This window comes from Apteryx mantelli, chromosome 16, assembly GCF_036417845.1.
Source record: "Apteryx mantelli isolate bAptMan1 chromosome 16, bAptMan1.hap1, whole genome shotgun sequence".
Lineage (NCBI taxonomy): Eukaryota > Metazoa > Chordata > Aves > Apterygiformes > Apterygidae > Apteryx > Apteryx mantelli.
The window spans coordinates 9,337,318-9,363,478 of record NC_089993.1 but is presented as its reverse complement, the minus strand read 5'-3'; the positions used below and the strand labels follow the sequence as shown (position 1 = coordinate 9,363,478).

The following is a 26,161-nucleotide window of genomic DNA, read 5'->3' as shown; positions in this document are numbered from 1 at the left end:
CTGGCATAGGGAGGTGGTGGGGGAAGTGGTCTCTCTGGGTTCTAGTTGGGATGTGTCTGACACTGTATCAGCTTGCTTCTTTGTTCCAGCTGTGTAGAAATGCTTCCTGATCATGAATCGGCTGTGTAGGAGCTGACCCAGCAGTGGATTTGACTTAATAGCTTGCTCTTGTGTGTAGTGCTGTGGTGCCCATGTTAAGTGATGAGGTGACAGTTTGCATCTGCCTTACCTAAGACACAGGATGGCTGTGGGTTGCACTTTCTCTCTCTTGGTTTCTGGCTACATGTAGTTGTACACATCATTAGAAAATGAACAGGCTTTTACTTCTAACTTTAATTCATCTAGTATCAGTCAACACGTTTCCTTCTCTGCATTTTTACAGTACAGGATTTGTATTGCCTAACGTTGGTCCTTCTGTCCCCCAGAGATGACATTTTTCCTTTCCTCTTGCAGTTTGCTTTCCTGTGTTCACAGACAGACCACAAGAGGACTTGCCTGCCGGCACAAGTCTGAGATTCTGAAAAAAAAGTTTTCCCTTATCTGATACAGCCAAAATGTAAAATTGAATAAATAGATATTGAGATGGGGATGCCTTAAGTGAGTAGTAAAAGCAGTTTGTTTATTGTAGCAGCTAATCAGTAGCTATATTTTTTTTCCTGTTTTCAGTACTTTGCATTCATTGGCATTTAAATATCAGTGCTCTTTTATTGCATGGTCATTTAATATTGTGAGGTCTTTCTGCAGCTTTTCTTAGTCAGGTGTAGTTTCAATGATTCCCTGCACCTTTGCAAATTTTGTTTCTCACCCTTCGCTCTCTCTCTTCCAAAAATATTTAACTACATGAGCCTCAGTATACTGCCTGTCTTTGACTGTTAATAATAATTTCTACTTGTAGTTTTCTATCATTTAAAGTAGTTATTAATCCAGAAAAGGACCTCCTTTTATTCCTTGACGCTTGGTTTCTTTCGAGGTGCTTGATAACTTCTTGTAAGCTTTTGGGGAAATTGAGTAGGTCACTATCATCTGCATGCCTGCTGATCATTTCAAAGAACTTTTAGTGGATTTGAGGCATTGTTTGCTTCTTTGGTAATAAAATCACGCTGACTGTTCTCCTAGAACACAAAATCTCTGCTCGCTCTTAAAGATTCTACCAGTTTGCTGGTCTGTAATTGTCCAGATCATCATCCAGCCTGTTACTTTTGGATTTAACCGATGACACTTGGCACTTCCAATTCCTCTGGTGTTGAGACCAAGTAAAGAAATGAGCTGCACTACAATTAATACTTTAGCATTTCCATAACTGAGTTTTATTAGGTGCTAATGACTTTTCACTATTGACATTCTCAGTTTTTTTCCAAAACCTTTCCTACAGACACTTAATTTGGGACAGCTTCCCAAAATTGTTTCATGGAAGAAAAGCTCCAGTAAACCCCCCTGCAGCAGACTCCAATGCTTCTAATTGTCCTTAAACTATTCTCTGTGCCACCTGCAAATATGTAATCCTGTTAGGGGATCCTTACCACTTTTCATGTGATATTGTCATCTTTGGGCAGGTATGGATTCTTTCTTTTTTCTTGCCTTTTCTTTGTGTTTAAAGCCACTGCTGTGTTCTCGCAGATCCTGTGAGTTGAGGACAGAGGCTGGTAAACTCCCACTTTATATAGCAGCAAGTCATAGCCTGTTCATTTGACTCTTTCTAACTGCCTGGTGAATATATTTAACCATAACTCCACACAGATGGTTGCCTTGAAGCAGCTGATCATCAATACCAGCTTTTGTGTAGATGCCTGTGTGAACCACTTGCAGGCAGTTGTTGCTAGAGCAGTTACTTGACATTTTGAGTTTATGTTTTAGAGGTGCTTACATGAAAAGAAGTGGGAGTTACTGCAATCGAGCTCCTCTTAACACACTTGCATTCAGAATTAAGAACCTCTTGTTTACATTGAGACGTCTCTCTTGTACTGGGCAAGGCATACTGTTAGGTGCTAGCACCTAAAAGTATTCAGTTTTGTTAAAATCAGCAGCATAGTTGATGTTAACAAGTGAATCTCTTTGAAGAACAGAAGAACAGGAAAATGTGCATGGTGCTTGGGAAGAAATAAAGCATTTTAGATGCTTTTTCTTCATGTGTATAATTGTAGTCTGTAAAAGGAGGAAATTTTAACTGTTCTGGGATGATCATTTAAAGGAAGCTAGTTAGCCAGATTACAGAATGGCCATACAGAATTAGTATAGATTTTCCCACTACACTTTGTTTTTATTGAAGAAACATATTTTCCCAAAATGTCTCGTGGAAACACCTTATTCTTCGCAGTCAGTAGTTAGAAATCTTAAGCTACAAAGAGTGTGTAACAGAATGAGTGGTCAGAATCAGAACATCAGGGTATTTTTTTAATAACTTTATAAATATCTACAAATCAGACCTTTGGTGGCTTCTCACATTTTACTCTGTTGCTTTTGACTCTTCTTTCATTCGCTAGTTCATGCCATATGGTTTGAATACTGTAACTGCATGAAGCAAACTTATGCTTTGAACCATATGGTTTTGCTGACTTTTTTACTCTTTAAGGAAGAAGAATGATTGCTGTTATTTTGCTATGTTTTCCACTTCTAATTTATTTATATTCTTATTTCCTCCTGAACAGCTATTGTGGAAGTTTCACTAGTGGCTTGTACCTCATTTTTATCATTGATATTTTTCTTGGGGTACCTTTTAAAGAATCTTTATGAACAAGAGTCTTGCATTCAGTATTCTTTGATAAAAGCTAATTCCTGCCTGAAAGGGCAGATTATTAGATGAGATGGGGAATGTTTTTATTGGTGAACATCTTAGGAGCATATCGCCTAAGGTAAAAGTCAAAGGAAACTTAGTAGTAGTAAGAGGCAAAATGTATATTCATGTTTAAAAAATAAACTTATTTTTTTAATACATAAAACTCAACAAAAATTAAAGCAGCTTCTGAAATAACCAAATGTGAACGTTTATGTGGGAACATATTAGCCACGTAAATGGGTGATGAGTGAGCGTGGAGTCCTGCGTTGCGCAGCAGCCCCGAGGGCGCTCTTGGTCTGTGCATCCCGCTCTCTGTGGATGCACTGGCGCAACTGCGATATGAAGAACACGCAATAGCCAAATTCCACCACTGAATCTGGCCTGAAAGTCTAGTAAACTGATATGAGTGGTGAGAACAAATAATTTTTAGTGGATTATATTTTGCAAAATTTAAGACTAAAACTGGGTTTTAATTTTGGAACAAGAGAAGTTTCAGACTGTGCTCCTGTTTGTTCCCAGTCAGCTTCTCCCAGGTTCTCTTCCTCATTCAGGCTTCATATCTGGCAAAGGCAATAGGCCTATGAAGGGTCTTTGAAATTTTGAATTGCCTGTTTGGCCACTTGAAGAAATTCTTTATGGATATGAAGGTGGGATATGGGGTTCTTTCATTATTTTTGTGCAATTGGTCTCCCACTGACTTCTGCAGCCCACACTGGAAGAATTTACCGTGACTGATAGCTTGATGATGGGATGATAAGGTGGCTTAGCAGTTAAAGTATTCACTCACAAAATGTGTGAATTCATCTAGTTGCTAATTATGTGCAGCACAGTAAAAATTAAAATGTTACTATAAAATTTGTTAATGCTCTGACAAATCATATTGCATGTTTCAAAAGATGCCTTTATAATGCTTATGGTTCTTATGATGGTGCTGCAGCTGACTCATAAAATAATTTCAAAGCAAATATTAATTGTTTTTAGAGAACTGTAATACCTAATGTGGGAGCAATGCAGCTTGCAACTAATGCCTCTGCAGCCGTAAAAGCTCTCTCATTGGACATGTTTTTTTTTAATTACAACATTAGAACAGATTTTCATTCTCTCTTCAATATTAAATTTTTTCTTGCAGCATAAAATGACTGCTTTTGTTTTAACAAAGAAAACAAAACAACAATATTTAGTCTGTTGTGTTTTACTCTAGACAAGTAATTACAATGTTCCATATATTTATATTTGAAAATAACTTAGCCAACTCCAATTCTTATTTTTTCAGCCTGGAGTTCTGGGATATTTTGAGTTCAATGCTTCACCTCAGCCTCCTGGTTACCTAACATTCTTCACATCAGCATTACATTCATTAAAGAAAGGTAAAAGCATCATCTTTCAAAATTGAGGGCATCTGTGAACAATTCATGTAAATGGATTCAGATCTTTGCAATATTTGGTAATTAGAGAATGAATCACTTTTGAGTGTGTTTCTTAATGTCGATCTAATTATGAAACTGTCTTTTATTACAATAATGAAGAAATAATGTGAGGATTGATTACAGTAGAAATTTATTGTGTGTTTTGTAATCAGCTGTCATGAAGTGAAATATATGGCAGGCTTCTATTCACAGATACATTAAGATACACTTTCCTCTGTAACCTGAAAGTGTAGCTGCAGTCTGTATATAGCCATAATAAAACTAGCATTTTTTTTTAAGTTGAATCCAAGTGTGTTTGTCTGGGGCAACATCTGAAATCAGAGGCAATAAGATGAACTTGACTTTCAGTCTAGACTTTAGTAACTGCATTCAGCATCACCAATGAAATTCTTAAATGCCTTCCTATATGGAGTTAAAGAGCTGGTAGAAGATAACTTAAAGAGAAGGGATTTTTCCTACTGTTTTGCATTAATAATATAAAATTATAACAACTCTTGTGTTTAAATACACAAAGTTTGCATGTTAATAACTTGCTAGTTTCAGTTGCATTTTGCCTTGTTTTATTCTTCCCCCCCCCCCCTTCCTTTTGCACATAATAAGCATTGAATAACAGTGATTGAAGCCTGGGGATCATTTTATATATTTTTCCTTGCTTTAGTGATAGAATGTAAGTGATGTCTCCTAAACAACATATGGGAGTGTTTAAGAAATGTAGTAACAGCCTCAGTAAAAGCCCCTCAGCTAAAAGGTGAACTTTTTAATGTATTTTTGTGTATGTTCATAAAATATTTATAATAAAATGATTGCACTTAACATGATATGTGTAATTTTCATAGCTTTTTCTTCTGAAGAGCTTTTATTTTGGATTGCTATATGCAATTTTATAAAATCAACATCATGCACTAAATGTTCTATGCAAAGCTCAAAAATACTCCTAAAAAGCATTTAAATTTGAGTAACTGTTGGTGGGAAGTAGTATCATTATACCCATTTGGTTGATTAGTAAACTGAGGTAGATTACTCAGTGTTTTTATTCCAAATATGTTTATTTGAAATAAATTTATATTAAATCAGTTTCCCACTGCAGTAGTGGTTTTAAAAGCTACGAAAGATCAACTGGCAATTAATTATGGTGGGTGATTTCATACATATGTGCCAGTATGTTTAGCTACACTACTGAGTATTTCCATCTGATAAACTGGCTTTTGTAGTGTCAGACTGTAGTGGACTGTTTCTTTTGTGAAACAGATAATTGCACCTGCAGTTTTCACAGTCTTTTGCCACCTGCACACTAATCACCAAGGCGTTGGTGATTAGTAGCGTCTCTGTATGGTAAGTATAGGAACACATTGGTACTACTGATGATAATCTCCAAACATAGATTGTGTCTGCTTTTGTAAGTAGCTAATTACAGGAGATTTGATCTTACTCTGCCTTAAAACGCTAGGCAAGCATTGTCTTTCTTCCACACTGGAGAGCTGAATGCATTTCTGGATTACTTCCCTCTTTAAACAACGCTTCCTCGTTCAGTTTAGTGAGAATTTGTTTTCCATGTTCAGAAGAAAATCTTCTCCATGATGTGCTATTAGACAGGAAGCTGTTCTTTGACATTTTCTGTACATTACTGAGCTTTGTTTCATGACATCAAAATACTAATAAGGTCTAACATACTATGCTTTTTAATCTGATTTTACAGTGTAGTGGTATAATGTGCACTATTCTTAATACTCTTTTTCTTTTCAGAAGCCATGTATTTTAAACTTCACTGAATGTACTGGCAGACCCTCGTGACTGCTGTGAATATGTGTGCAAAATTTTCTCGTGCTTTTTGAAATAAATTATCTTGAATAAGTTGCAGATGTCACAGTGCCCTGCTATACACTGTTTATAAAAACCTCTGTGTTAAGCAGAAAATGGCTGCTGGTTTCTCTTCTAATGGAGTTCCACAAAAAAAACCCAAACCTACTGAAAAAGTTTGATCCTCATTATCTTCAGAATGTTAATTTTATTCTGACAGGTTTTTTTTTTTGGTCAGAAATTCTGGATATATCAGTAGAAAAATTACTTCAATTTAAGATTAGCACATTTTAAGGATATTTCTTCCTATCAGGAAATGAAGTAAATTGATACCATTCTTCTGATTTTTATTTTGTCAATGTCTTGGTGTGAAGTATAAGTTTCTCCTATATTTTGTTCTGTAATTTCCCCATTTATATGTTGGGATAGTTCTTGGCAATCTAAACATGAAAAGCATCCTATCCTTGTGGGGTATTGTTATAAATATGGAAATATCTAAATACTTATTTTGATAATATCAATTTTTACTGTAAATATATGTAATATTAACAGTCCCTTAATATGTTAGTACCTTTTTCTTATGTTTGTCTTATCTTGGTTTTTGAGATGCTATAACATGTAGCAAGATGCATCTGAGATACTAAATTCTGTATTTAATAAGCAAGTTAAGAAATTGGACACTTCACATTAACATTCTCTGTACCTGAGTGAAGAAGAGGAACGTTTTGCTTTCCTTGTCTATTCTCGTCCCCTTTCTTCTTCTACCTCACTTCATTCACCAGCGGTATTGGCAGTTGCTATTTCAGTAAGGTTTCTGTATGTTCACACAGCATGGTTCCAGCTATTGGTTTGTAGGTGTACCCGGAGGAGATGGTATTGTTGCATTTAGTTTCTTATAGCCATTTGAAAAGTAAGATCTGTAGTCTTCTAAGACTTCCAGGAAAGAAATTCAGTGTGTGTAATTGTACTAAAAACTGGAAGTTTGCTCTTTCAGATTACCTTGGAACCATACGCTTTGGAGTGATCACGGATAAACATGTTGCAGAGGAGATCTCGTTGGCGCATTCAGGCAGCGTGTATTTGCACAGACATGTGAACACATCTCTTGTGAGTGTTATATTTATGTTACAGTAACTTTGAGACAGTACGTGAGTATTGAAGCTCTGTTGTAGTAGGCCCTGGGCAAATGTAATAAGTGACAGTGTTCCACATAGCATTCACAAAGCTGTTAAGTATTAGAATGCAGAATGTTTAAAAATTTCCTTTTTTTTTTTTTCAGTAGTATACATTTTTATTCTCCTTTCCCAAAGTAGAGGATATATGAAAGCCTGAAGTTCACTGAATAGTGTCATTAAATTAAAAAGAGCTTTAGGCATTGCAATAACATAGCATGCTATATGTGATAACTGCGTTCATTAGTAAACAGTATATTTAAGTGAAGGCAAATAATTACTTTTTCACCTTTCAAGATTTATCCAAATGACATCATGAACTATACAGCTGAGAACATTTGCAAGTGGGCTCTAGAAAATCGAGAGATGCTCATACGCTGGCTGAGACCGCATGGAGGAAAAAGCCTTCTTCTAAACAATGAGTTGAAGAAAGGACCAGCACTTCTCATATTTATACCTTACAATCCCTTAGCAGAAATTCATCCTCTTTTAGATGAAGTAAGTGAGATGATTATTTTTTACTTCCAACTTAGTAGAACTTGAGAACTCTAGCTTAATTGTGCTAGTATTGTACAATATACAGGGGTGGGTGCAGTACCGCTGAGATAAAACTTTGTGCTCAAACCTGTTTACAAGATCTATTTTCATATTGTGTGCTCTGGTACAGATGGGGGATCCTTCATATCTTGAAGTACTGGAAATTATCTTTTTAGGCTTGCTTGGGATTTTAAGTGTATGCATAGCTAATAGAAAAAGGTGTAGCACTGAATTGTCATGAGAGACAGATAAATGATTTGAAGCACACAGGTTTTATGTTTCATAATTGTATAAATGTGATGTTTCTGTTGAGAAATGGAAGTTACCGTCTCTGAAAAGAGAGAATGTTTATTAGGATCATGATCCTATAAATCCTGAATTGGTTCTTGGTATAATGTATAAGGGGAGAAAAATCTGTATATGCTATATTCTAAATTTACATTCTTCCATATTTATACCTTTATTTACCTGCTCCTGTAAGGATGACACACCTGTTTCTCGCTGTGCCAAGTAACAGTAGTAGTACTGTTTATTCAGCGTAATGCCAGTTCAAGGGTCAAAGTTGATTTTAGTAGTACTAGAATTACATTTGGACATCTGACACTGGGAATCACTTGACTTCTGATCAGAGATGTTTTCTGGAATTGGTAGGGAATCATTCCCATTCAGATTTGCTTTGTATGGCTCATTGCTCAAATTCTTTCTTCTTCTTTTGTAACAGTCCATCAAATCTTTCCTCAGTTTATCCCAAAGATTCTCGACTAACTGCTTAAAGAGAGGAGAGCTAGAAAAATGCTCTGTCTGCTGCCTGCTGTTTTTTCCTCATGGCATGCATTTAGAAAGGGAGCTTTCTCCTTGTCTCTGTGGTCCAGCTCTTAAGATTGCCGCCTTGTAGCCTTTTAAAAAAGGCAAATGAAGTGGAGTAATAAGCATTAGTAGAACAGGCTGCATGTAGCATTCCTGCTATGATCAAGAGGCCATGTGTCTCAGTGTCCAAAAATATTCTTTCAGGATGACGGATTCGTCATTTTATTTCACTGCTCTATGTATTCACGTTTGCTTGAAAGCACGTTTTCAAGATGAATTATTACAACTGCCTTATCATCATAAGGGAGGTTTTGCCCCATACAGTATGCCTTCCTCTCGTGTCAACAGCGACTCAAGGCAAGAGCCTCTCTCTTTTCCTCAACTCCCTTCTTTCAGCGGAGAGTGTTGTGTGACAGGAGCAATGTTTGTTTGATCTTCTGTTCCAGCTGACAAAGCTCAAACGAAGGAGCAAGAATATATTTGAGTGTTGCAAAACTTAAGTGTTTTTTCCACCCCATTCTAGTTCTCCTCTCCTTCTTTTTCCTCCCCAAATGTGGCTACACAAGGAAATATGGTCACTTTAGGAAATGAGACACTGTTGTTTGAAATCTAGCCAAACTGAAAAACTGCTCTGAAAGGCATTTTCATATCCTGTGCATTCCTTAGTCTCCTTTCAATTTTTTCTTTCTCTGCCATTATTCTTATTCCTGAATTGCCCAGGACAAGAGTTTGCACCTATGAAATAAACCAGATAGGAAACTAACTTGGTTGAAAAATAATTTTTTTCCTGGCTTATTTTTCAGCTGGATCCCATTGTCTCATTTAGTATATACTGTGCAGGGGCACATCACAGCGGTGATAGCAGAGCACTAGGGGTAGTGTGAAACGAGGATCTGTGAAGGAGAAAAAGCAAGACTAAGTTTTGGTGGCAGTGCTGGTTTATAAGGACATCAGCTATGTCCTGAAATGCATAGTCTCCACCAGGCGACATAATTAATGCTGCAGTGTCTGAAGCAATGAGGAAAAGATGTGAAAATCATTTATGATATAATATCTAGTTAAACTAGAAATAGACACCATAAAAGCTAGCCAGCTACAAGATAATGTTCATTTATATTAGAAAAGCTGAAAGAAATGAAGTAATATTCTTGATGGAGCAGTGCAGTCTTCTAGTCTGATGCACAGGTCATTATACTTTTCTTCCCATTTCTGAAAATTCAGAAATGTGGAAAGTTCATTCTGTCTGTCAAGAGAATCTCAAACCTGACAAAATACTCATTTGTGAGGCCTGTTCTTCAAGAAGATAAGAAACTTCTCCCAAATGATACTGTAACCTTCCTGTAGTGCCAGAAACAGCATGATCTAATGAACAGAGTATGAAAATGTCTCAAACTGTAGAGTTCTTATCTTAATTTCCTTATTCATTTGACTTTCTACACTCATAAAATAACGTATTGGATTCTCCATCTTTACAACTGGAATACTGCTGCATACCTAACAGATTCTTGCATGGATTAATACAACTGGCAGGCAGTAACTATTGGTAATTCAACTTTTAAAAATTCTCTTTCTGCTTACTATTCTTCATTGTTTCTAAGAAGTCATTTGCAGGCAAAGATAAGACTGGAAAAGAGCTGCAATTATTCTTATACTAAACAGTCTTATTTTTCGTGAATTTAATTCAGTGACGCTTGCCACAAGACTAAGCACTCCAGTAAGAGATACCGTATATTTAGATCAGATCAGTGCCACATGATGTTCAGTTTCAGATTTCATCCTACTAAATAAAAGAACATTTATCTGCATCTAAACATGAAATGACATACAGAATCTCCCAGTTGATGTTGTATATCTTCACTTTAATAGAGGTGTATTATACAACTTGTTTACCATTGGAAGAGATGTTCACTGCAGGCTGTGAGAGTTACGTTGAGCTCTGAAACGGCGCGCCTGTAAGGCAGTCGCGCGGAGTGAGGCTGTCCATTTACTGTATGCTGAAAGCTCTCAAAGACCAACGACGACTTCTGATAATAGCTCACTGAAATGAGCTTTCATATTGCAAATTTGTTTTTCTATTCATAATAACTTCTCAAGTTGCTCTATGTATGTAGTCAAAATCTTTAGGTTATAGTATAGGGGGTCTTTTTTTTATTATTTTTATGTATTTTTAAAGTATTTAATTGAGCATTTTCAGGATCTGCAGAACCATCTAATAATGAGTTCTTAAAGACTAACAGAAACTGTTACTGTAGACCACATCTGAATGATCCAGTGGCACAGTTCCACTCCTAGACATGATCCTTCAATATCCCTTTGACAGCTGTAGTGATCCCTATTAGAATGTGCTTGTGTAAGCAATGTGTGTGCCATGCTTTGTATTTTGATTATATTTAATGTGATAGATGAAGGGATTTTTTTTTTCTTCTTTTCCCTTCCTCTTATTTGTCTCCTAGAAAGGGAATCCCTTTTGTGGTCCATGCTTGCGCCTTTCGTTGTCCATTTCCCCTTGGTTATGACAACTGAAATGGTAATGCAACACAAACATCTGCATTGAGTGGCAGGCTAGTTTTTTTTAATTTTCAATAAATCACACATTAACACGCCCAAACTATACATGCAGGATTGCAACTGTATTTCCATGGCTGGGAGAATAACAACACTGCTTCAACACTGTTAGTGATTGTTGCAGAAGTCGGGGACCATCCACACCAGGAAGAATTTCCATTCCCCTTTCAGACGGGAATATTTTTTTGTTTTCTCCTCATTTGGGAAAACAAGTGAAGTTCAGGAACCAATATATTGATTAATGTTGCATGTAGTAGGATTTAACCTTAAAATGTAGTGTTATGGAACTGTGCTATATATGATGCAGAGAGGACCTTGAGGTTGGTGTAGTGGACTGAAAATATTTCAGTGGCTTTTTTTATTGTCATTGTTCTGAATATTTAATTCTTACATATTGATATATCTAGAAATACAAGTTTGTTACTAAGTCAGAGCCTCCTGTGATTTTTTTAAGAAAGACTAGTCAACTTTGTTTTTGAAATTCCATCTAAAACTGCATATACTTGTTATTCAACCTGTGACAAATAAATGAAGTTATGTGTGAACTATGTACAATTAATCTTTTTTTTTTTTTTTTTTTTCCCCCTGCCTCCTGTAGATTACCAAAGTGGCCTTGGAATACCACAGCTGTAATAAAAGCCAGGCAGCTGAACCAGTTCTTCAGCACTTAGGAGACGTTGATTCACCAGCTTTTGATTCCCCTGTACCAGATGTACATACAGAATTGTCGGAAACGTTTTCAATAACAAAGTACCCATGCTGTAACACAGTGGTGCTTCCTCAGTGGCATTCAATATCTAGAACTCACAATGTCTGTGAGCTTTGCATTAACCAGACATTTGGTGTCAAACCGAATAAAGTTAATGTGCCACACTGCAACTTTTTAGAGATAGAAGCAGCTTTGGACTCTTTCTACCTCCAGGAACACACCTTTTTTCAAGTTATATCAAATACCATAGAATGCAGCAATTTCTTAAGTTTCTATAGTCCCTTTAGCTATTACACTGCATGTTGCAGGACAGTAAATAGGCATTTTTTAAGTTTTATTAGTTCTGAGAAGACCATCTTTCAGACCCCTAAAGTAGCATTTTCTTCCCATGGGAAGAAAGATAAGGATGACACCCAAAATTCTATTCCTCACATTGAGGATAGGAATTGTTTTATTCCTGACCTTCATGATAATGGCACTAACATTACTGGTCTGAGCTGCAGGACCAACAAAACCTTGAATCTTTATCTACTGGATTCAAATCTTTTTTGGATATATGCAGAGAGATTAGGAGCATCAAGATCTACTCATCTTAAGGAATTTGCTGCCATTGTTGACCTGAAAGAAGAAGTGCACTATGTCCTGGATCAGAATCAATCACTTACTGGATCTACTTTGGGTATGGTATCCACTATAGAAATACTTGAAATAAGAAAATTTAAGTTTGAGAGTAAGTTTGTGAATGGAAAATATATACCCTTCATAAAATGACTGCTTATAAAGTGAAACTATAGATACCATTGTGACTCTTAATCTATTCTATTCAACCAAGCAGTGGAATTTTGTTCAAGATGATGTAAGAAGTAATAGTTTCATATACCAGAAGGAATTTGCTTTAAATGAAGTGAATCGCAAAGTGTGTGGTTCTTGAATGCCTGATACCTTGGAGGAATTGTTTACAATCTAAACTAACTTGGTCATGAAAAAAAACCACGTAATGCACCTAACGCATTTGATGTTATAGAAGACATTTGTGTATTAATGGTAATGTTGGTGTTTGCTCAGCTGTTCTACTCACTATATTCTCCCAGAATTTCGTGAGGTACTGCCCACTTATCAGCAGAGACTGGGTCTTCCTCTTGCCCTCTGAAACCATCTTATAAATTGTTTAAAATTTATTTTGAAAAGTACTTGCATTGTCAAGATAGAGCTCTGAAATGTTTTTAACCAATTTTTTTTGGTCAAATCTGTCATTACTCCTTTTTTTCCTGGCTGCATTGAAGAAAGGAAAAAAAAGGGTGGTTGTGTTCAGAAGAACCCATGATTGAAGTTTTAATTCATACACAAGTTATTTGAATGAGAAACACAAGGTGTTTAACCACAGGCACTTACCTGTTTAAATGATGTGCGAAACTGAGTTCACCTTTAGGAAATGCAGGGTTTTCTTAAATGTTAGCAGTGGTAAATTAAAATGGAAGTAAGTGCAAATGTGCACAATACTAAAATAAATTTTTCAAATAGGTATATCAATATAGTTCTTATAGCATTAACTATATTTGCATTTTGCTTCAAAACTGTAAGTACAAAAGTATGCAAAACATGAGGAAAATCAGTCATATTCTGATTAATGTTCCCATCCAGCTCTGTATCCTCTCCATCACACGCCCCCCCCCCCCCCCGAAAAACACTCCAGATAAACAACAAAAAAAAATCAGTGATCAGAAGCAGATACTTAGGAAAAATTAAGACCAGGGTGAGCGTATATAGTGTTTCCTTCCCCTTTCTGCTCCGAGTACTTTCTGTCTCGAACTATTTTCAGTTCACAGGATTTCCTGAGCATGGTGGGGTTTCTCTGCTGAGTAACTCGCAGAAAGCAACGCTCTCTTCCAAGTGATTTGAACTTATGGAAACTTTTTGCTTCCACATCTCTTGTCAAGGAGTCACTGTGGGGTTTTGGGGGGGAGGGGGGGTTGTTAAGCCTCCCAACTTTTGAAAATTTCACTAGAGATTTTAAAATGTAATATCTTTAACAGATTTTGGTCTTTACAGGCTGTTGCCTAAAAATTCAGGAGTATTAATATGTTTTTACCTAGCTCCCACCTCTTAGTTATATATTACTTAGTCATGCATAGATATTCAAAATCTAGACATCTAGAAAGTACAAAACTTTAATTTGGTCTGATGTGAGAATTTCATGATGCTGAATATTGAATATAAAATTAAATGTACTGCTATTTGCATTTCCAGAGATAAACTTGATAATCTGGTACATGCCTACAAAGTTACAAGTTTTACTTGGGCCTAGTTTTTGGACTGAGAATACCAGCATAAGAAGTTTCTATTTGAACAAATAATCGTTTCCAGTATGTTTGGTATTACTTCGTGTGTCCTGATTGTTGGATCTTCTTATTTTGTAATACATAGAATAGTACTGCTCTGAATCTAAATTGAAAAGAATGATATAGCCCATATCTTGCAGCAATTTAGGGAATATGGTCCTGGCTCAAAGTAGTGTAGGTGAAGGTAGTTGAGGGGTTTGGGATTTGTTTTAAATTTTTACCTTTGGTCAATTATTGTCAAATACCTTAATATTAAAGAGACAGCTGAATGGAGAGGAAGGTGATCACTGATGAACAGAAGGTGGCCAGTCATGTTGACATGGGAATAGCACAGTCTTTGAAGGTCTAAAGCAAAAGAAAATTACAGGGAAAGTACTTAAAAGAATAAATGCAAATAAGTGTGGAATTTACTGGAGCCTTCAAGATAAGGAGCAAATACTTGAATGCAATGCAGAAAGTTAAAGACAGGGTGAGGATCCTATTTATGACTTACCAGGTATGTGGTTAGATTAGGAGGTGAAGGAATTATTATTGCAGTACATTGAATGGGAATAGAAGCAAGGTAAAAAGTAGTAGGGCAAGTGAAGAGAAGACTGCAGCAGGCAACTGACACTTTGTATTGTCTCCACAGAAGTGGTGGTTACTTGAGTTGATAGGAAACTGTCAGAAATTAATTTATGATTTGAAAGCAGGTTTGAATTTGTTTTGTTTTCTCTCTTAAATTCTTCTGAATTGCAAAATGGAAACTGCCAATATCATATATTTGTGAAACTTAAATAACTTTGTAATGTATCAATTTCATTTCAGAGAACTTCATAAAAAATTTCAGCGTTCTTTACAGTCCCTTGAAAAGGCATCTTGTTGATGACCCTTCAGTCCATTTTCATGCACAACGCATAATCACTGAAGTGACTACTAATACCTTCCACGATACTGTGTTTTCAAATGAAAAGGTACAACTCATTACTGAAAATCTTCCTTGCAAATCATTTTTCGCACTTTGGAGGAATGGGTTTCATTCTTTTTTACATTGATGTGCTTGTTCCCCCCCCCCCATAATGACAGGAGCACATGAAATACATAGGGCTTTGAGGTCAGTATTGAAGAACATTCTGATTTCTGGGCCTCAAAGGAAATAAACATGCCAAAACTTTTTTTTTGTTGTTTTTTATGTACTACAGTTTCTTTTTAAAATAAACTTTAAAAAAAGTTAAAAAGGTGATTGCAAAGTAGACATAATACAGAAAAAATGAAAGGTTGTAAAATTAAAGTAATATTTGAAATCATACAGCAAAAAAAAAAAATCTCATGGTTAAAAGTTTTCTGATTGCGTGCCATAAAATTCTTTTATATACAATGTCATCCTGAAGTGTAGTTAAATTACTGATTCCTTAAAGATGTGATTGAGTCAGGACCAATATCCATTGACTGCGAGGACTCAGTGAACTTGGGCATATGCAGAAATTGGCTTCCAGCAGCCCTGATGCCTGCTTTACTAGCTACAGAACAGCAGCCTTCTAGGGCTCATCATTCAGATTTTTTCCATATCAATTACGCTGTCGCTCAAATAGGAATATAAGGCTGTAGGGCAATCATGAGAAGTTTAAGAAAGTTTGGCGGTGCATTTTCATTAAAAGGGAACTAAATAATCCTCTTCATTTTGTCTTTTTCTTTGCAGAAAGAGAATTCCCTAAGAGCTTTTGGGTTTTGGTTCAGGAAACAGAGGGCATCAGTAAATAGTTTATGAAGTTTATTAACATTATGATATAGTTTCCTTTTGCTTTTAAAGAGTTCAAAATATTTTTGTTGTTGTGAAGACTAGTCCTTCTTTAGTGCAGATTAACTACCGTAGGTATTCAAGCTCCTCTCCATTTTTTATCTTCCAGAATGTTTTGCTGCTCTATTATGCACAGTGGTGTGGGTTCTGTGCTTCTCTTAATCACATCTTCATTCAGCTTGCTCGGCTTTTGCCTCCAGATAATTTCACTGTGGCAAGGTAAAAATAAATAAATGTTATATGTATATATAAAAAAACATATTTTTGTGTCTCTAGAATCATTTAATTGAGACAGCCTGGAAAATAATTACTTTTTTCTCTCTGCAAATACGCAATACTTGATGTGAATGAAATCTGTTTCATTTTTCTTTGAATGAATTATTTTTATGCATTCCTCTATGTAAATTTGGTAGTTTTCAGACTCACTACAGTAGTTTTGTAATTTAATTAAAACACTTTTATTCAGTGCAATTATGCTTGCAGTTTCATACCTAGTTTCAGAAAGTGAACCAATAAAACACAGATAATAGAACATCAATTTTACCTTTCTCCCTGATAATCTGTAGCAAAGAACTTTATCCTATTATATTGCATTATTTGAGAAATAGTGTGTGGTATATATATATTTTTTGTGCCTAAGCATATATTTTTGTTTGGTATTTCCAGGGTTTTTCATGTTTCAGTGCAACTTAAACATTCTTATTCATGTATTTGATAATACATCTGCTCTGACTGTATCCTTTTTGTTTCTTTCTGACTGGAATTTACCCCAGGGGGCAGCACCACATCTATGGGAAAAAAATTAATTTGAAACCTGGAGTTTATTACCTGTTTTAAGTGCTGCCTTAATCTCATAGATATGATGATACTCCCAAATACACACCCATTCTGTCCTGATTTAGAAGTTCTCTTGTTTGCTCCATTATTTTTATTGCAGTGTTACCTGTCATAACTTGCACATTACTGTGATTCTCTATGATTACAAATAAAATTTTCTTATTAATTGTAACTATTTTATTATTAAAAATGCAAAGAAAAACTTAAAAAAGAGAGAAAAACATAAAACAAGTAATTGAAGAGTTGTTTCATTTACAACATGTTGTGCTCTTTTGTGTGTAAAGCTTTAGCAAAAATTTTGCCTTGAAGAATATGCCTGTCCTTGGAAGAAGCAAAATAATTTATTCCCAGAACTAGTTGCTTAGAGGAGAATATTCATGGAATTGTACTGAGAAACAAATTAATGAATAGGAATTTCCATCTTACCAATCCCCAGAATGGTGTTTTAGAACAAAATACAGTGTGTTCATCTGCCTGTTCTCTTTATCAGTGTGTTTTTTTCTTAACAGAATTGATATCACTCGAAATGACCTTCCATGGGAATTTATGACAGACCGCCTCCCAACCATTTTATTTTTTCCTCATCAGAGGTAATGTAATTCTTTTCACTAGGGGTCTTTTACTTTTATTCTACTAAGTTATAAAAATTAATCTGGCCATATACCTTAGTAAAGAAAAAATCCAAACAATAATTCATTTCCATGTATGCATTGTTGCTTAATACATTTAAAAAAATGGACAGGTAATAGTATGCAGATAGGTCATTATTTAATTGTTTTCAAGTCTTTATTTATGAACAGCATCATTACTAACCTTGTTCTTCAGTTAATTTTCTTTTGGTTGTATTTAAAATAATTATTTTGGCATTGTCCAGACAAATGAATGAGTGATTTCCGGAGGGGGAACTTACCTATGTAACATCTTCCAGTTGGATAAACTGAGAGAGAGAGAGATCTCAAGAGAATAATAAAATGGATTCTTGCAAGTAAAGTGCAAGGATTTGCTTGCTGCATCTCTAATTAAAAAACAAACAAACAAGCAAAAACCGGCACAGGCTGGAGTAAGTAAACTAGCTCAAACTTAATCTCTTTTAAGAGAACAGAATCTAACAATCCTAATGTTTTGGAAGGTGAGCATGTAGATTGTTTAAATTTTTAGAATTAAAAGAATATAAGAGAATCTGAGAGCTAAAGGAGAGCTTACGCATCCTTTGGAAATAATAACTACAACAGTCTTAATCTGTGAAGGTTTTTTTTATTATTATTATTTCTCCCTCACTCCTCTGTGGTATAATGTAATATGTTTAGAAGGACTTTTGAGCATTTCTTCGTCAAACTGAAGTTCCCTCAGGTTGTGTTTTTCTCACTGTATTGAAGTTGGGCGTCTTTTAGGGGGAACATATGTATGTGTAGCTGTACCTGTATTTTGCACAGCAGGTTCTCTGCTGATGGAACGCTTCTGTGCTTTATGCAGATTGACAAGAGAACTAGTTTAATGGGGCAGAGATCAGACTTTCAGCCTTTATAAGCTCTTTAAAGGAGATGCTAACACCTATAGCAAAATCCTCAATTTTACAGGTATTTTATAGAGTGTAGAAATGGTACTACATACAGAGATAGCTCATACTTTGTGCTAACTAAATAAGATAAAGGATTGTTTCCCCTGTTGTATGTTCCATTTATGTCAGCTATTTCATGATGTTATATAGAAAGAATTTTTATATTAAAGGCAATTTTAATGTATAAAATGTACATAAATGTATATAAGAGGTGTTTTCCTTCCTGATAAAATCAGGTTATAGAATTATTTTCTTTCTTTTTCCTGCTTTGTGATGTTATTAGTCTTGTTTGGTGACATCACTGTCTTGCCATGCATAAAAGAATATGAAACAAAAGCAATAAAAAAGGAACATTATGCATGTTACTATATGATCAAGTAGAAAGAGAATATAGGATGGAGTGAAAAAGGTAGTTGAAGAAGCACAAATATGAAATATAGTAAGATATACTTAAAACTGTCAAAATTGGAAATGGTATAAAACTTTTATTGGAAAGAAGATTGTCATCTTGCTTATGATGAGTCAAAGTGGAAAACCTGTTGCAAACACTAATCTTTTTATTGAGCTGTTCTACTGCAGTGTTTTTAAACATAAGATTTATTTTAGACTGAATATGTCAAGTGCTGTGCTAAAATGTTCAAGTGAAAGCAATGCTTGAAAACAAAGTTATTTCATGTAAGGTTTCCTGTGTAAGCTAACACCATGGTTACTGAAGTATCTTGTTTTATTCTTAATTTTTTTTTTTTACTATTTCTCAGAACACTTCAGCATAAATATATTTTTTCAAAGTTCTAAATAATTTTTACTGAAATAGCACATATACTTTTTGTCACTAGAGTCCTTAATGCTATTGGCTAAATTTTTTGGCAATAATAAAAAATTGCAGAGCATTACTCTTATAAATGTTATAGAATTACATCATGGGAATAATATATGTATTGCCAAAGAGTTTTGTTGCAATAATAAAAAATTACAGAGCATTACTCTTATAATTGTTATAGAATTACATCATGGGAATAATACATGTATTGCCAAAGTGGTTTGTTTTTCATTCTGACTCAGTAACAAGTTTTTGACCTTTCACAAGAGAAAAGTAACAGCAGATTTACTGGCACTCTAGAAGCATTGCATACTTCTTCAAAAGAGAAAACAAATGAAGTTTTAGTAGCAGTATAACATCTACATAGCAAAATATCTAAAGGAGATGAGCAATAAAACAAGACCTATGTGTTGTTGAAGAGAAACTATATGCAACACGCAAAAACAGTCAGTCTCTGATCATATCATTATCCGCATGTACAATGGTATGAGCTTTGCAACTCCCAAGAGGTAAATAAGTAAAGCTGTACTTAAGTGCTATCTGGTTATGATCCTGATTTTTCTGGGTTTGGAAAGGTATACATTTTCAGAAGTTTTACAAACTGTATAACAGCCTCTCACTTTCCAAAGTTTTTAATTTTTCCACTATATTCAGAAATAGTCAAGAATCTAGAAGTTCAGGAAAAAAATGTCTGCACTTACTCATTTCAGAGTGAGCATATAGATAGGCATAAAAAAGTACTTCTAATTAAAATCAAAAGGAAAATCGAATCTAAATTTCTACTTAATAATGGAAGGGTTAACTTCATAGCAGCAGACTAACATTTAAATCTCTAAGTATAGAGAAGTACATGAAAATATATAGAGAGGACTGCTCAGCAGTTTTAGTGAGTGTGTTTTAAAGAACACAGTACCAAAAATCAACCCAAAACTTCAGCTCTTAAAAATTCTGATGGCCGTGAGTTTTTTCTGAAAGGCCCTGAAGAGCATGCTTTTACAGCTTTAACTTAGTTTGCTGATAAGATTCTGAACTAAAAAGAACTTTACCAAAAACCACCCCGTGTCACTAACTATGAAATGGGATTAGTAGTGCAGAAGAACAAAGATATGACAACATTGTTTCCACAACACTTAAGTGTAACAGTGATAAACGCTTATTCTATGTCCAAAACCAAAAGATACACTACACAAAACATATAAAGACATCTTCTATACTTTGTTTGTTGATAATTTATACTGTTCTTATTTTTTTCACAATGAAATATTTTTGTATATTGCCTGAACTTCAAGACACACAGGTTAAATTATTTTCCTTCTATTATTACTATTATATTGTTCTTTCCTATTACTATTCTGACCAGTTAGTTAACTACTAATTTCCTGCAGCAGCATTTCCTGAACTTGTTGCTGAAAAAGTCTCAGGAGTATTGCCCCTCAAACAAAAGAGAGGATTTGTTTCTCTTTTTTATTTCACGCTCTTCAGATTTTTCTTTTGTTCTCAAACAAGAGCCAGAAATTTTTTGTTTTCCTCAAAATCATATTTTGAGTTGAGAGTAAGTTTATAATCAACTTTTCTTCTAGCAGCTTTCTTAAAGGAATAGCATGAAGCTTAAAAACTGCCCTTATATGTCAGCAGAGGTTACGTTTGAAGAGATTAGTCTGTTTGGATTTTGGATTTCTAGTGGTATTTGCAACAATTATGCTATGGTGACACTGAAATTCATTAGCACTGCTGTTAACATCATCTATTGAAAAAGTAGCCTACCACTTCCCCTTAGAGGACCTTTCTTAAAGCTTCAAACTGTCGCATTTTCTTTACATAAGCTGCAGTGCTGCAGCTCCAGTATCTATCTCAGGCTGAATACATTTTGGGAAAACTTCAACCAAAATGGTTTAGTTGTTTCTGAGGGAAAAAAAAAAATCAAATGGTAAAATCTTTGAACAGATAAAGTCAGTGTGACTTACGCTCCTTGCTTACCAAAAGCTACAGTCTTCAATGCCAGGACCCCACTTACCTGACAAGTTCTGCAGATACAATTGGGTCTCAATTTTGCACATTTCCCAGCATTCAGAGAGGCTCTTACCTCTCATTTTGCAGTGCATTGGTTCTGGCTGGCTGAGTGGCTAGAGGCTGTGGACTTCACTGGTTTAAAGATCAGTAATCACAATTTGAATTGAGAAGAGCTGCATGTGTTTCATGAGATGCTGCTGACCATTGAGACATAAGTAGAAGTAGTATGCTGTTATCTTCTATGCTGTTAGGTCAGCATAGAAGTAAGTCGTAAGGAGTAGGTGCAAGTCAGTGCAGTAGAGCTGAAGATCTACTAGATCTAATCACATTAAGACCCATTGGAATACCAGCGTGATGAATTTTGGTGTTGGAAGAAATTAGGAACTGACACTTTTGTGGCTACTATAAAAGACCATTTTTCTAGTCAATAAGCCCCAACGTTTTACTTAACTGGAAATGGAGTCAAGTGACTTTCCCTCCCACTTTTGAGCAGGGATGTCATTTGCAGAACACTGCAGGGATGCTCTTGTGGCTGTATCTGCAGCATATGGTAGAGCAAAGTGACAGGTGCTGTGATTTCTTCTGTTCCGGATTTCATACAGTGCTATGTTTAAGCTGATGAGTCTTGCAGAGGAGTAGGGTTTATGAGTTTCAGCATATCCCTGTGCCATTGTTGGTCTCGTCTCTGTGAAGTCTGCAGAGCAATGTGCTGTGCTGTATAGACGAAACAGCTTGGGCCAGTTCTAACTTGAGGGGTTTTGGTTTATGGTTAACAGCACAGTGTGGACATCCTCCTGTGATTCTCTCAGCAGGTCTGACTTTGGGTCAGCAGTTGCTCATGCGCTCTAGGTGTGAGCATGAGTGTCATGTATAAATGACTGTGTGGCTATTATAAGACTGTGTACTATATTTTAAACGTTTTTCTAAATTATTTGAAATAGATTTTAGGGCATTAAGACAATTCATGGAAATGAAACTTCCTCTGATACTTGCCATCTTCCCAGTTTTACTACACAGACCTGTGTTTTCCATTTCTTTTCATAGGTACTCATTTTGCCTTGGTCTGTTTTATTAAGCAGTTCTAGACCTGTCTCTGGAGCAACTGACCTTTTAGTTTTAGTAACATTGTTTTTGTAATCTACTAATTGGTTTCACAAATGTATCTTATCTCTCACCATTGTTTCTCTCTTGCTCTATCTGTCCAGTCTGTTTCATATTTTGCTGCATCTAGGTAATCAAGAAAATTAGTTTTTGATAGTACATGTAGTATTAGTATCTCTACTAGGGTAGTCATACATTAATTTTGGATATAAAGGTACTTTATATTAAGGCTTCCTGTACAGCCCAAGCGAGCTCCTTAGGCATATGCCTTATGAGACTATTTTTGCAAATTGTCTCTGTTCTACTTACACTATTCCCCCCATCTCATACTCTTAATTCTTTTGTTTTGTTTTGCTTTTTGTTTTAAATAACACTTCAGTGTTTCTGATACATCCTGTGCTTTAGGTCAGTAAACAATGAATGATGATATAGTAAAATACCACTGGTATAAAGCAGTCAATTTTATAGAGGATTTTTTTGCCAAAATCATGCCATGATGCATTAACTTTAGATGTTGAAATGAGTGTCAGTTGAGAAACTGCTTATGGTAATTACAGGCATTGCATGGTTGATCACTAGAAGTCTACATGGGAAGAAAAATCATGCTTACTCTTACAGAATTTTGATAGACAGGAGCCTCATCTGGCCCAGGTTCTTGAATTATTGATAAAATGTGATATTTCTCTTCTTCCTGAAGTACAATAGTTCTCAGTAAATGAAGTAAACAAATATGATGTGAATATTGCATATGTTAATAAATTGGATTTCACACACAGCATTTTTGAGGTAATTGTATCTGATAGCTCAGAAAAATTCCTGTGTTTCAGCTGCACAGTGTAAGCAGTTTGGAAACATAATTTCACATATGTGGGGACATGAGTGTTGTCCATGGTCTTTATTCTGTAGAAGCAGCAGCAGCACACTTTCTGAGGCCTTAAATGTTATACTTAAATCTGTCTTTCTTGCTTTAGAATAATCTTCAGGGGTTTTCTTCTGACTTGTGTAATTCGTCCATATATAATTTATGTCCAATATGGTCACACTGAATGCATACTGCACACCAGTAATCTGGTTACAAATTTGGCAAGCAAAGAAAAATAACTAAGCTTTTTTTTCAGTTACCTTTTTTGATGGCTCCCTGATCAAAGGGACAGCAGGCTTCTGACTAAGGCTAAAGATGATATAGTTAAACATACTGAAGGAGAAAACACATGTAAGCTTTGCACTGTAGTCTGGAAGATGATAAATCTGTCCTTACTGAACAAGAATCAATATGGCTGTAGTGAAACTTTTTTTTTTTTTAAATCACCTTTCCTAAAGGATCATAGTATTTTTGGTGTTTTGGTGAACAGCTTGATTATGAGGCTCTTAAAAAAAAAAAAAAAAAAAAAAAAAAAACCCTACTACCATGGATTATATTTATAAACAAATCTGGTGCCTTAAGCAGTGGAGCTAATTTAAGCCAATTGTGTTTATAGTTTATGTGGCTAACTCGATTTTGTATTAGCTCTACTGCAGAAGAGTCAGTAAGCAGCAAACTCCAGTTATGCTGGATACGGATTAACTAAAATGCTGAAGCCATGCTGGTTCAGAAAGAGGTGTAGAAGTTAGTTCCTATCTGGTCCTTAGTTTGGCCTCCTCTGTCTGTGATAAACATATACACAGGGTATAGGACAAAAGCTTAACATTTGGTACTTTTGGAGGTGGTTGGTGTCTTCCGGTGGTAAGTAGCCTCGAGGAAGTGATTTTGTACTCCTTGGTCTTGAAGCAATTTGGACTTGCATCAGATTAAAAGCAAGCCTGTGCTGTTGCAGAACGTGACAGGCCTACACCTTCACATGCTAGGACTAGTATTTACAGCCACAGGGTGAGCCAGCCAGACCAAAAAAAACCAAACTGGTGTGCTTCCTTGATGAGCTCAGGAGCATAAAGACAAAGCAGCAGGAGGAATGAGTAGGAAGGTTGGTTTGTTTTTCACAGCAAGAGGGACTTGCTTCTGAGTAAAATGACTGATAACTGTTTTAAAGCCAAACTCCTCTTCTACTACCTTCACTACTTTTCTAATGGTGGAGCTCATTAAGCTACTTGTTCTGTGATAACTTGCAGTGCAGATTCAAAATAATCCATTTCCCAGATAGTTCTATAGAGCTAGACTTAACTTTTCTTAACAATATATGTAGGGTGAGGAATACTTAAACACTTCCCTTCAACTTTTAATATTCACCAGTATCAATACATTCTGATCCCCCCCTGCCCAACAGTGATGTTACCATGTGCACTTTGAGGTTTAGTCATATTAAAAAAACCCACCAAACTTAGTTTTCAGTTATAGGTTAGGAGTAGAATCTGTTTCTTAATTTGATAGAAAAATCTTATTACCAGACAAAAAAAATAAATCAGCCCAGAGCAGAGATGCTTATAGCACCCAAACAAGCTGGAAGACAGGTAGAAGGGTTCATAAGGAGACAGTAGTCTGTGCACCATATCTTCATTATATAAGTTTTAAGTTTCTCTTACCTCCTATGGAAGCCATTCTCTATAAAACCAAGATACTAAGTTTGAGTTGGACAGCAGATATTAGATAAAACTATCACTGTTTACAATTTTGAAAGTTGCAATATTAACTTGATATGTTTTTCTAGGAAGGAGCAGAGCGTGAAGTTCCCTGAAGACTTTCCAGTTAACCTTCCTAATCTTCTTAAGTTTATTTTACATTACTCAAGTCTCTCTTCATCAGACCACTGTACCAAAGAATGCCTGCATAAAGAGACAGTGTTACAGCAAGGACACATCTCCCACTTAGAGAGAGAAATTCAGAAGTTAAGGTCAGAAATCAGTGCCCTACATCAGGCCCATGACAAGCTTGAAGAACAGCTTTCTAAAGCCAGAAGAGAGGAACAGAGACTGCAGCAGCAAAAACATACACTGGAAAAGCAGCACAAGACCCTGCAACTCCACAGTGAGCAGTTACAGTCCACGTATGACCAGAAGAATCAAGAATTACTAGCAATGGCTGAAAAGCTTCAAGAATTAGCTGATGCATCAGAAAACCTCCTTAAGGAGAATACTTTGCTGAGAATCCTAGTAGCATCAAAGGAAGGAAAACTACAGCTCAAAGATAAAGCTAAAGAACCTGTTCAGTCAGAGCAAACACTTTCTGATGACAATGATGTATCAGTTTCAACAGCTGCCACCACATTAGGAGAAAAAAGAATTGATAATATTGATACTATAGAGACAGAGCACAGCAGTGAAAACAGGACAGGATGATTGCTTACAAAGTCAAATGACACAGTATTGGGAAGGTATTTATGCAAATTTTATTGAAATTCATTGTAAATAAAGACTTCTCTCTCAAATGATCTAGAAAAAGAAAATCAAATGAAATATTTTTGTATGACTTGAACAACTTATTAGATGCCCACATCTAAATAGAGGAGGAGTATGGAAAACACTTTCTGCACTTTATTATTGCGCTAACTTGCAAACACCTATCCATTTAACCTAAAGATGCCTTTTTTTTTTAAAGGGGCAGCACCATGAAGTACCTCTGATTAAGGACCAGTCATTTTTCATTGGCTTCCTCTTACAACTGCTAGAGGAAGTGTTAATTTAGGACCTTTGATTTATATTTTTCTGGTAACTTACAAATTTTGCCCTATATGCTCTGCATTTTTTGTTTGCAGAATTAAAATGGAGATGTTTCATCTGTGTAATTAGTAAACTTGAATGGACAAAATCATCTTGCTACAACTCTTCTATTGCAGAATTTCAGTACTTTGTATCACTTTTGTACACCATTTATATCTATCTTGAAATCTTCAAGAGCCATGTGTGAACTGTTCTCTACTGAAACAAAACTAAAGAAAATATCTTACTGAATTATTCCTTTTCTCCTTGGTTTTAGGAGTTCTAGAATGTGGTAGTCTAAG

General features: G+C 35.5%; 1 protein-coding gene across 4 annotated transcripts in view; it reads left to right on the top strand.

Annotated features, from left to right (window-relative positions):
• The window catches only part of TXNDC11 (thioredoxin domain containing 11), a 37,156-nt gene extending 11,045 nt beyond the window's left edge, over positions 1-26,111 (top strand). For all 4 annotated transcript variants that reach the window (XM_067306459.1, XM_013940200.2, XM_067306460.1 and 1 more), the window contains 8 exons: positions 4,047-4,140; positions 6,992-7,104; positions 7,467-7,667; positions 11,677-12,466; positions 14,934-15,079; positions 16,013-16,122; positions 17,250-17,330; positions 24,872-26,111. In XM_067306459.1, coding sequence (XP_067162560.1) covers positions 4,047-4,140; positions 6,992-7,104; positions 7,467-7,667; positions 11,677-12,466; positions 14,934-15,079; positions 16,013-16,122; positions 17,250-17,330; positions 24,872-25,499 — 2,163 coding nt within the window. In that variant the 3' untranslated portion in view covers positions 25,500-26,111. The remainder of the gene's footprint in view (positions 1-4,046; positions 4,141-6,991; positions 7,105-7,466; positions 7,668-11,676; positions 12,467-14,933; positions 15,080-16,012; positions 16,123-17,249; positions 17,331-24,871) is intronic.
• The last annotated feature ends 50 nt before the right edge of the window (positions 26,112-26,161 follow it).